This window comes from Crocodylus siamensis, chromosome 6 (assembly GCF_052110815.1).
Source record: "Crocodylus siamensis isolate JL-2025a chromosome 6, ASM5211081v1, whole genome shotgun sequence".
Taxonomy (NCBI): Eukaryota; Metazoa; Chordata; order Crocodylia; family Crocodylidae; genus Crocodylus; species Crocodylus siamensis.
In genome coordinates this window covers 89210102-89222556 of record NC_143400.1, presented here as the reverse complement: position 1 = coordinate 89222556, position 12455 = coordinate 89210102, and the positions used below count along the sequence as shown (strand labels likewise).

The 12455-nt window shown below is 43.8% G+C and overlaps 2 protein-coding genes across 8 annotated transcripts in view; both read right to left on the bottom strand.

The window, feature by feature from the left end:
• Positions 1-1431, bottom strand: part of MFN1 (mitofusin 1) — a 40501-nt gene extending 39070 nt beyond the window's left edge. For 2 of the 4 annotated variants that reach the window (XM_090056267.1, XM_090056271.1), the window contains exon 1: positions 826-1306. In XM_090056267.1, coding sequence (XP_089912393.1) covers positions 826-1030 — 205 coding nt within the window. In that variant the 5' untranslated portion in view covers positions 1031-1306. The other 2 variants (XM_090056268.1, XM_090056270.1) reach the window with 2 other exon arrangements.
• A 4095-nt stretch (positions 1432-5526) lies between these two features.
• ZNF639 (zinc finger protein 639) lies at positions 5527-11949 on the bottom strand. 4 transcript variants are annotated; one of them, XM_090056272.1, is made up of 5 exons: positions 11857-11949; positions 10991-11138; positions 10121-10228; positions 8498-8629; positions 5527-8176 (listed from the first exon to the last, which is right to left on the bottom strand). In XM_090056272.1, exons 2-5 carry the CDS (start codon positions 11067-11069, stop codon positions 7032-7034), a joined length of 1464 nt encoding a protein of 487 aa, XP_089912398.1. In that variant the 5' UTR covers positions 11070-11138; positions 11857-11949; the 3' UTR covers positions 5527-7031. The 4 variants fall into 4 exon arrangements, with proteins under 4 accessions (XP_089912398.1, XP_089912399.1, XP_089912401.1 ...); XM_090056273.1 differs by having other exon boundaries at positions 11852-11941; XM_090056275.1 differs by having other exon boundaries at positions 11847-11918.
• Positions 11950-12455: the final 506 nt, after the last annotated feature.

Genomic DNA, 12455 nt, shown 5'->3' with positions numbered 1-12455 from the left:
GTGCCTTCACTTCGGAGTCAAAACAGGTCTAACTTAGCGCTGTACTCAGCCCTCTACAAATCTTTTTATGCCAACTGTGGAAAACCTGGTCTTTCTTTTTGGATGCAAGTGGGAAATTGCAGGAAAGTAAGCAGACCTATGGGCACTCAAGTAGTTACCCTTTCACCACATTTAAGAGCAAGGAGGTTACCACTCTACGAGAAAGCCACACTCGTGTTTTGTTATGACCAAGGTCAGAGGTTCTTGTATGCAGACCAGACGGGAGCCAAATAATAGCATCGGCTGACTGCAGTGAAGACGTACCACAGCGTTGGGCAACACAAGTCTCTTGAAAGTCAACACAAGTCAGCAGTACTCAAAATTTCTGAAAATCAGTCAACTGCTCTATAGGTGCCTGCCTTTAGTTCAGAGCAGGATTGAGTCTGTGCTCTTATTTGTGCAGCAGCCCGCTGTGAATGCTTGGCAGATAACCGGTAAAGGATCATGCATCCAAGGAGCCCAGATGCACGCCTTGCTGGGGTTATTTGCCCAGAGCAGGGGGCTGGCCCCGATGACCTCACGAGGTCCCTCCCAGTCCTAAACTTCTGTGAATCAGTAAACAAGCAATTTGCCGAAGGTCAGTCCAAAATCAAGCAGAGCAGAAAATAAAACCCAGCTGCATCTAGCGCTCCAGGGTCATATCACACTGCCTGCCTCCACAGTACACTCCCTATGATGCCGACTAACTTGTAGTTGCTATTTATACACCGGCGGACACAACACTGTGAGGCGATACCCAAGGACACCGAAAAAAGGCAGGGGCTCTGTCCAACGCAGAACAATTACCTTCCACAAAACTCGCTCCTTCGGTGACATAATCCAACAGCTGGTCAAAGATTGCAGCGATCGCCTTTTTAGCCAGGACAAAGTGCTTCAGCGGGGAGGCCGCAGTTTCTGCCATGATGGAGCTACGAGGAGAAGTATAAAAGAGGCTGAAACACTTCTCGTGCTGACGGTCACCAAAATCTGGGCACTTTTCACGGTACGGCATTGGCCCTGCTCCTGCTCGGGCTGCCCTGAGGAGTGCAACGCGCTTTCTGGCCCAAATACCAAAGGGCAGAGGAAAAGAGAAAAAAGAAAAAAAAGAACCAGGGAAACTTTCAAGGCAGCTTTTTATAGTGTGCTCGGCAGCAGGCCTGGGCTGCCCTGGACTAGGCAGGGAGGAAACGGTCACGCCGGGGTGTCAGGCCCTGACAGGGCTCCTCCGAGCCCGCCCACGGGAAGGCCCCGACCACGAGCCCGGTACCTGGCGCGGCCCACCCCCCGAGCTCACCCGTCACCCAGCAACCGCCGCGCGCACAGCGCCACCGTAGCTTCCCCTCACCGGGTCCGGGCAAGGCAGACATCACTTCCGTTTCCGCCCCCCATGTTTCCTGAGGGCCTCCCACAACCGGAAGTGGGCAGCGCCGGAAGTGCGCTCGCCACCATGTGCAAGGGGGCGGGGGGAAATCAATGTAGGACAGCCGCCGTGTCGTCAGCGCCATCTTTACTAAGGGCGCAGCGGGAGATGGAGGCATCCCCTCGGTGTTCAAAATGGAGGCTGGGCGGCCTCTCCCCCGGGCTCGTGGTGTCGCTGCGGCCCGGGGCCCAAAGAGCTGGGGTGGTATTTAAGGTGCTACCCCCCTCCCCCAGGGCCTGGAGCAGCTGGGGTGTCACTCCCGGACCAACACACCCACCCCGACCTGCAGATGCTTCCTCACCTGGACAAAGGGGTTTTCAACCCAAAAGCTTGCCAAGAAAAACGTTTCCGACTTGACGTTGATCTAATAGAAGATACTGGATTTTTCACCCAAAGACCCTTGTCTGCCATCATCCCCCCACTGCCCTCAGACAAGCCAGGCCCCAGCTGGGCCTGGCCCTTGCCCTGCTCCTGCCTGCGGGGTTGGAGAGCACCCAGCTGTTTTTGCTAGGAAGATGCTGTCATCACTGGCCTTGTAGATAACTGAAGCCAATAGAGGGCTACCTGCAGCGTATTTTGTGTGAATCATTCAGCCTCCTGGGGCTGCACGTGCTCGGGTACTGTGCTCGGCGGTGCCCCGCACATGGGCCCACCTGCCCTGCATGTGCAGCCAGCCAACCTGGCTGCCATTGCCTTGCACTGACAGCTTGTGCCAAGTTGCTCATCGTCGCTTTCGCGATGTGGTTTCGCCTCCACGTATAACTTTGCTTTAATAGTCGATTGTGTTTTTTAAGGCGTCCAGATTCCCCAGCGATCCAAGTAGCCTTAAAAAATGTTTCTATTTCCACCTCTTCCGTAAGGAGGCAGAAGTCTGTGACCCAAGATAAGAATGACCACACGATTACACGGACACATGATTGCCAGCCTTTCTTTTTATAGACCTCTACATGAGCATAAACTCTGTCTGTTTCTTGCTTCTTAAATTCTTTGAAGCAAGGAGTATGTTTGTGCTCCGTTTGTCCAGTGCCCAGGACAAGAAAGTTCTGGTTTATGACCAAGCTTCATGGGCACTATAGTAAGACAAACAACAAATTTAGTATGTTATTAAAAAAACCCAGCAACAAACCACCTAGTGAATCAATCATCAGTTGTTTTCTACATACATTTTCATGAAATTAGCAGCCTTTTAGTTCTGGCTATTTTCTGCAGTTCTTAGAACATTAAAGGCAATAGTTAAAGAGCCTGTTTGATGGTTATTTTTACACAAAAATAAAGCAGAATGATTCATGTGCCAGAAAAGGGAAAAGGTTTTTTTGCAACCTAAAAGTCCAGTTAAAACAGTTTCTGTATGCACACAATAAAGCAGAGATGAAGGATGTCTGCCACAGTCCTACAATCAGATCCATGTGGACAAAGAATTACAAAGCCCATGGATTCGGCTGCAGGTCTACTTTAGATGCACGTGCAATTGCAGTAACACCAGTTACAAAAGCATGGTTTTTCTTTCATTTCTTTACCTGCCAGTGCCCTTCTGTAGACAGTTATACGGGTGTAAATAAGTATTTTTTCAGGTGTAGTTTGCTTTGCTCTGGTAACCTGCATAAGTTACACCTGCAAAATCACTTTTGCCAGTATAAATTACATCTACTCTAGGAGGGCTTAAGAGTTTAGCTATGCCAGTGAACTGTATTAGTAAACCGACTCTATTTTAGACCGGTTTTTATAATTTTGTCAATCAAAAAATAAATCAGGAAGCCAATGTAAACCAATTTGTTTTTCCAATAATTATTTCACTGTGCATCTTTCATAAGATGCTAGGTTGATTAGCTTTGTATTTTTTTTTTCCAGCTAAAAAGAAGATAAATCCCTTCTAGCTGCCATTTCCCCAGTCCACCCGCTATCTAAATGTTAACAACAAACCGCATATCCTCATTGAAGTCTGCGTGCAGTAAGCCTGTTTTGTACTGTATTTCATTCCACCTTAAATTTCTAGTCTTTCAAGCTCCCATTCTTTCTATCTTACAGGGAAAGCTGAAAGGGCAAACAGTAAGTAAACAATGTAAAATCAGTCACGCGTTTGGATTCCTGCATATTATCAGTACCGGTCATAATTTAATCAGAGTCAGCCATTCACAAGAATGACAAGTGCTCAGGGACCCAAGACCACAGACAGGCCTTCACATTTTATAGGACACAGTAAGAACAATCACAGACTTAATACAAATCAACACAGTTCACAGGGTGTTTATGGAAAGCACGCTCAGTGACTCCAGTTTCCCACTCACAGTTTTAGCAAGAGTCTTGCAATAATTAGTGTTCTTCTTTGTTAAAATTCCAAGTCCTGGAGTTATGAAAATCTCAGCTTTGATTAAAAAAATAAAGTTTCTAGCCCCTCTGTTATAGACTGAAGCTGAAAAACACAACCCACATGTGACCTAGAGATTCAAAAACTAGAAGATAAAATAATAAGTTTTTTTTTTTTCTTTTAAAAACGCTACTCATGATTTTTGAACATCTGTGGCTGGGATGTTGTGTTCAAACACAAACACATCCCGGAAGACTCCATCTAGTGGCCAGGCAGTCACATCACAAGTCACAACTACAGTATTTCACAAATAGCTCCATAATTCCCTTTGTACTCCATGGCAGTGATTCTCAACCTTTCTAGACTGAAGGCTCCCCTCGTTAAGCTCAGGACACCCCTTGGAAAATGCCAGCTCTTGGCTTAACTCATTTTTTGACTACAGAAAAAATAATAGAGCAATTCTTTTGTTTCAATAAACTCAGAAATACCACAAGTCAGAATGTTTTTAAACCCTGCATTTCTTTTTCAAACCTCTGGGTTTATATCTTGTGAATCATAATTATACACCTAACAGTGCCACCATTATATAGCACTGTGCAGCACTCCTGAAATGATTTCAAGGTACACCAGGGTGCCATGGCATCCTGGTTGAAAATCACTACTCTAAGGAATCATGTACCCAGACCACATTTCAACTGTTTTGGTAGCTTTCTGTGTATATAGTGGATTTCAGTCTCCAGAGCTACCAAACCAACTGCTTTTATGAGCTTTAAATTGACTTAACAACTTAAATGTGCTCTGCAGAACTCTGGGCTTTCTCTTCTTGATATATTTCATATCATCAACACTGAACATCTCCATTTTAATCCATGACTATCTTGCTGACAAAATAAAGCTCCAGCTATATTCCCTTTCAGCAGAAATTGAGCTATTTACACATTCTAAAATATACTGAGAAGAGAGTCAGGTATTTATTCTCTTGCATATAAAATTACAACTAACAAAATCTTGGAAGTGATTATTTTATGTAGTACCTCATCACTGTGATACTGAAATGTTTCACAGTAAATAGGTATGTTTTGTCTCCATTCTACAGATTAGGAACTTGTACATAAAAAGCAACTCTGGAACTTGCCCCAAAGCACCTAGGAAAAATCACCCGGGAGCCAGGATTCAAACCTAAAGTTTGTCCCATTTCAGTACTTTATCCACTACTAAACCCCTTCTCTTAAATGAGGCATGATAATCACAGTACAAACATGCCTATTCTCCCTCACCACCAGCAAGCCAGTTTCCCACCCTCGTTTTCCTCCTATATCCAGCTCCTTTCCGGAACTCATCAGTGTACCTAGCTGTAAAAGGAGGTAATACTAGTAATAACTGACAAGCACCCTTTCTCTCTTTCCAACTCAATCTGCAAGCATGAATTAATTTCCCAAATGTGAACAGAACCCAAATTCTTATATTCTCTTTATCCTACTACTACCAGGCCAGCCAGGATGGAGTGACCAGGTAATCCGTGAGAAAAAAATCACTGTGGTATAACAACAATGATTTACAGTAATCCCATTATAAATGTAAAATAGGATTTTCTGGGTAACAGCAGTCAAAATCATTTTAACAGCCTTTGAATGTAGAGTGTGTAAGGTGGAAAGATGAGCAAATATACCTTCTGCAAGGCTAGCTGGTAGGTTGTTTATTATTAAGAATAGCATATGCTACCCAGCTCAAAATAGCTTCTATAACTGTTTCCAGAATGAAAAGAATTTGAGGCAAAAAAGGATTTCCGTAGGCTGTACAGGACCAAATTTTATCTTTAGCTTTATGAATTCAGTACACAGAACTTTAACATTTTGTGCTGAGCTATTAACACAAATCTCATTCTCATAGCTCCACAGAAATACTTGCACATGAATTATGTTTATACAAAGCTTATACTGGACAATTTCATACATTACAACTTTACAGTCAATACAGACAAATGTAAACTCCTACTTACTTACTGGCTATTTCACCTTTATAGCTATCAGAATCTAAACACCTCTTATTTTAGGTCTAAATGTTGGTCAGTCAGAAATCTGGCAAAGAAACAGCACCTTACGAATACACACTCCTTTTTAAAGAAGATAGCATGAACTTGGCAGTATCCAATCTGAACAGGTGGGTGAAAAGTCTGGAAAAGGATTACAATTATTTTAATTTATTATACACCGCACTAGACACTTGGACATGCACATGGGAGAGAAAGTTTAAAATTCATGGGATGAGAATAAGGCATGTTACCTTAGCCCTTAGTCATGTAATGCTAACCATAAAGGTAAAGGTAATTATGGCTCAGTCTTGCTCTGAATGAGGTCAGGGACATGCCCCATTTCACTGACAGCTGAATTAGGCCCCTTGTACCTACAAAGATCACACCTCTGGGTACATTCTTAGCTGGATCCCTAAAGCAACTTCCCTCAACACATCTCCACATAGGTGACACCTGTCAATAGGTGACATCTCAAAGAAAAGGAAACTATAGAAAATAATAAAAAGATGCATTAAAAATTTGGAGGCCTGCAGCAGATGGCAGGAAATTGTCACATTTGTCAGGGGACCGAGATGGCTATTGTACAGTTGCACTGTTCAATAAGTTCAGCTGGGGACTGAACAATTGGATGGGGGGTGCTAACAGAGTATGGGTAGTACAACACGCAAGACAGGTCACATTTAGGGACTTATAGTGTAGGGAGTGGGAGGACTTGGCAGTGAGAAGGCAGCAGGAGTGAACATGGAATTATAGACTGGTGAAAAGGATTGCTAGGAGTATCTGCCAAAATGCCATTTTTGGAGCATGCTTGTCTCCAGCAGTCGGTGCAATTTGCTGACGATGAATATATTCACCTGGCTGCCATAAAGTCAGCTGGGGCTTCCAGTTGAAAACAAAACAGCCCTGCTTGCTAAAGAATAATATGAACGATGTTTAACGTGTAAAAATAGAAGTTAGTTTTCTCACCGATTTTTCTAACCTAGACAAAACCCATCTTCCCCTTCATGTCAAATACAAGTGCCACTGAATGTTATCAGATAGGATGGCCCTTTAAATTGCTCCCCTAATGACTGAACAATCACATTATACTTGTGGTTATTTCCTGCCAGTCTAAAATTCCCAACATCAAGTATACGAGTAATTAAAAATTAGCCACTGTGGAATCTCTATGAAAACTATATTTAATATCACATTATAATGACCCACTGGAAATTACATTAATTCTAATAAGTTGATAGCAATGCAAAATAAAACCATCATGATGTTTCATGTATCTGAAGGTGACTTAGAAGATCTTTTTCATTTCCAAACCTCATTAAGCAATCGGTGCATTTGTGAGGCAAGTCTGCCGAATGCCTGAAATCTAAATGAGTTTTAAGGTCTTGGATCTGCCCCGTCGAATATTCACAGTACTGACACAAATAAATCCCTTCAGATAAATGAGAATTTAAATGCTTGCAGTACTCCAACATACCTGAAAAGCCTTTTCCACATTCATCACAAACATGGGGGTATATTTTGGTGTGTTCAATAGCTACATGCCTGTTGACATTTGTATGCAGCCTACTCCTAAAACCACATACTTGGCATACAAAAAAGTTCTTGCACTTATCAAAGCTAATTTTGTTTATGAGGCTGTATTGTCCACGCTCCTTGTTGTTATAGTTATCACTTAGCTCAATTAACCTACACGCATGCTCATTTACCACATGGCTGTGCAAGTCTTCTGGATCATTGGTTTCATGTTCACAAAACTGACACAGATACTGTTCATCACAGCTGTGTTCCTGGAAGTGCAGATACAGCTCACTGCTTGAAGAGAACTGCACATCACACTGCTCACACCAATAAAGGTGATCATTGAAATGTGTATCTGCTATGTGCTGACTGAGGTTCTCAAATATCACTGTTTTGTAGTCACAGTATTTACATATGTAGGGGTCTTCCTCATGTATTTTGACATGCTCAATCAGCAGCACTTTGCTAGAGAAACTCTCTTTACATACTCTACAAACATTTGTGTCTGTGCATGTCTTGTGTTTCAGGATCATATGCTGTTTTAAATCAGAAAAGTACTTGCTATTAAACTCACACAGCTCACACTTGTACAGGCCACTGCTGTTGGCTCGTAATAAAGGCCACTTCTGTTGAGCAGTGATATTCAAAGCCTGGTTCTTCTCAAACAGTTTGCAGCTTTCAACAGGTATTTCCTCAATGTCTTCAGCTTCTAGCTTTTCAGGTGAAATGGTTTGTGTCTCTATATCATGAACTTCTATAGCATTAACTTCTGTAGTAGAAATTTCTACTGTTTGAATATCAAGGGGTTTCTCCTCTTCAGTTGGGCTGTCACTGAATATAAGAGACTCGCACATATCTTTACAGAGTCCATTAGCAGCTTTTTCTACAAGAAGGAAGATACAATTTACAGATTAAAAAGACCATGAGCTATTGCTGGGTTGGCCCATTGGTTTTCAGCCCTTTGTAACAATTCACAAATATAAATAAGGTATTATTTTCCTCTAGCCCTGAAAGTTTAATAGGGATATCAGATAAACACCATTAAGATTTACCTCAGTTTATCTGTCTATAGGTTCAACACTTCTATCATTGCAATCATTGCAGAAACAAAAAAAGCTAGTTGCACTGAAAGCCCCCAGCTTTACAATAAGCTTTCCAATGCCCATGACATGTAGTGTTTTTGTAAATGCACTTTTATATTTACCTTTCTTCCTTGAATCTATAAAATGCAACCCCATGATATTGGACTGGGTCCCACTCCACTGTGATGTCCCAGCATGTACTGGGCTGCCATCATCATCTGTATCATGGTTCTGTGCTGGACCATGGTATCTTCCTATGAGGATATAGTAAGTTCTTTTCAGTATTCAGCTTCAACTTCTCTACCAACATGTCTTTAAAATAACTTTAGATCTTGTGGTGCTAGAGTCGCATGACGAACCACCAAGTTACACAACCAAAACAGCCTTCATTTGCTTAAAGACAGGTGCTTCATGATGACGTGAGGCTGCTCAAACCAAGCCTGAGCATGCTGTTCTGCAACTCAGCAGTCCCTGTAAGCTTGCTCCCATGGGCTTGGGAGAGGGCAGAAGCAATTAGCTCTGTCTGAATCCTGATCCCAAGTCGCATTATATTTCTTTGCTAGCCCTCAGGAAAAGATCAGCCTTCAGTATTCAAAACCAAATACAAGCATGCCCACTGCTAATATTATCCAGTAATAAAACAGAGCATTATTCTCTAGGTTTGAAAATGAAGTATTTTAACTGATCAACATTAAGAAAAAGAAAACCAGTGCCAATGATGGTAACCTGTATTTGTTTCATAGCTGTTAACCTTCAAAATAAAGGTGGCACAAGTTTTTGCCACTTAATAGCAGCAGCAGACCTAGGCTCCTCATAAAAATGAAAAGTTAATAATCCTTTAATAGGGCAAATTCTGTTATCCAAAGTTAAAACCATCTTAAAAGCAGCTGGCTCCCATATACGATTGTGGTTTCCCTGTCTTCTGATATAAACTACACTGTTCTTTTCTATACATGCTTCCACTAAATCTCTCTTAACTGAGCTTCTAATTATTTATTCTACAATTCCATAATCCCCTTCTTTGTATACGAATTATGGATGAAAACCTATCCTAGAGACAACCACAATACAACGATTCTCTGGAAATAAATCCAAACTGAAGTCAACCAACAGGTTCAGAAGGTTTCCCTCAATTTAGAAACAAATATTAACAGCAGAACGGCTGACTATGTTGAAAAATCTCTAAAAAAAAGTCCTTAGAGGAAATTTTAGCTTTTCTAATTTTGAAGTAGAACATATATTCTGAAAGTTTCCAAATGTATGATCCCTCCCCCTTTATCAATTCCTTTATTAGAATGCTCCAGTGAAACGTGTAGAGTTTCACTGTTAATCTTATTAAGAGAAAAAAATGTAGTAAAATTTTTCACATTCATGCTCTCCCATGCTTCAAGGATTACATTTAGCAGTATACTCCCATAAAAAAAATGCTTTTTGTTCTCTGGAAGTCTAAATAAAACAATTTAAGGAAGCATCTGACAAAGCACCCTGTTTGATCTGAATCCTTGATTTGTTTACATCATTTTGATACTATTTAACCAACATTTTAAAATGCTGAGGTCTGCAGTTGTAAATATTGTGAACTCTTGGGCCTCTACCATTTTTGAGTTTTATATTAAAATGACTTAATAACCTTGCAGACTGTTAAATACACACATTGACGGGCTAACACATGAACTGCACTGCATCACTCCCTTCCTGGGCAGAATTTTGATAGTCTTACATAGGTGTTAACACTGTAATCTTACCTCTGTTTTCGGAAAATTTTATGTCTGGCTGCTTCATAGAACAGACACTGTAACAGTGATCAGAAAAAATCCCACTGTTGTCTATGTATTTATTTACACCTGAAGAATCTAAACAGAAAAAGCAAAAAGTATTGAGATCAACCAGCTGAACTACCAACATGCATACTTTTAAAACAATACACAAAGGCTACCTCTGTGGTCACAGTTGTGTCATGGGAATTATCAGCACCTGTTAAGACTGTGGATGGCCCCTGAGTCTGAAATAGTTGGCATCGAAATCATGGTTTCCATCTTCAAAACAGCTGCCCTGATATTAAAGGGAGAGTTTTCAAACATACGCAGTGCTAGTCCAACCACTGAAGCCAGTAGGAAGGAAACTACTGAGCACAGTAGATGCTGAACTGCAATCTCTCTGTGTGCCTTTGTACAGATGGGGAAATCAAGATTAAACAACTTGTTCCATGCCACAAAGTGAGCAGGGAACAGCAAACAGCCTTTAGATATGCCAGTGGCCTTAAATGGCTCAACACCAGAGGGCCACTTACTGAGTTTTGGCAAGCCATTGAGGGCCACGTGGCAGGCAGCCCAGGGCAGATTAATATTAATTTTCTAAATTATTTAGGGGCCCTGCAGACGAGATAGAATGGCCTGGCGGGCCGCATCCAGCCCCCAGGCTGCATTTTGTCCACCCCTGCTCAACACCAGAGTACAAGAGTGGAGATTAAGTTGAGAAGGAGGCATGCTAACGCGCCTCTGAGCTTGTAAGACTTTCACAAGACTCATTTGTTCATTTTTCAGAAAGCAGCAGTCTATTTCTGAAGACGAGCCCCATGCACTGAAACGTGAACACAGTTCAAGCTCCCGACTGACCTGAGTACCGTGAAGGATGCAAAGTCTTTCTTTTCCTTTTTTTAGGGTGTTCGTTCATTTTGCTTCTGTCTAAATCCATTACAACCAGTTAAAAGCAACAGCATCCAAGAAGTGGTAAAACACCTTGTTTGTAGTCAAGCAGCAGCACCTAAAGATCAATAATTAGTCAGTATTTCAGCCAGGCACAGCGGCAGTTGCTAAACAAGTAAATTCCTCACCGGTCTATGCCCTGGCACAGCACATACATGATTTGATACCAAATAAGTTTCAAAAGCAACTAAAGCATTTTAAAGACACCCTTAAACAATCATTTTCTGCCTCCACCTTTGCAATAAAACCGACCGCTAGGCACGCACGAACACAATGACCCGGTTTCAGGGAGAAAGCTAACAACCCCCTCCCTAAAAAACAGCACTTGGAAGTCGTGCTCAACCTACCGACACAGGACGCATAGCCTCTCTCAAGCAGCTGCCTGCCACCTTGCCTTGCACATCACAGGGGGGGCACAGCGCACAGGGCGCTTCTCCAGGACCCCGGCTGGGCAAGACTATCCCGAACCCGCCACCAGGCCCCTACAACAGCAGTCGAGTGACACGGGGACGATGGCTTTCGAGCCCCCTGCAAACGCCAGGCCGCGCGCGTGGTGTCACCGCTTCCCGAGGCGGAGACCCTTCATGTGGCAGCCAGCAGGCCCCTGCGGGCGAGGGCCCGCTCGACCAGGCGATGAGCGGCTGGCGGCCCAGGCAGAGCTCCCCGGCGCGGCAGGCCGCAGGGCCCGGGGCTGCGCTGAGCCCCGCGGCCGCGGGAGAAGCCGCTGGACACGGAGGAGGTCGGAAGGGCCCCGCGCTCAGCTCACCTCACCTCACCTCACGTCCGCTCCACCTCCAGCTCCAGCTCCAGGCCACGGCCCAGCCTCCGCGTCCGGCGCCCGCGGGAAGGGGCGGGGCGGGCGCGGGCGGCCCCTGGCGGCCACACAGCGGAGCTTCCTCGGGCGGGGCGTCGCCATGGCAACCCGCCCTGGGTAGCTCCCCGGGAACGCCCCACCGCCATAGCAACCCTGGAAGCAGAGCATCCTAGAAACCGCCCGCGAGCACCAACAACGTTTCTCTTCCCCGCTCTATTATCCCCTCTCTCCCTTTTCGTCTGCTGTTCAAGGGGCATAATGGAAAAGCAAAGGCAACAAGGATTTTTTTTTATTCATTTATTTTACTGAAAAGCAGCATGTTTCGGCGCCTCTTTCCCATGCGGGAGAAAAGACCATTTCTCTGCCTCTCCCTCATATGCACATGCCACGCACACGCACACGCACACTGTCTGACCTCCCATCTCGCACAAACCACAGAATTGCACCAACGTAATGCGTACATCCCGGTAACCCAGACCTGCTCTTTTAGAGAGACCCAGCTTTGATTTACCACCTTTGGGTAACAGGATTCATCACATGCGTAGATTTGCCCCTGCCGCC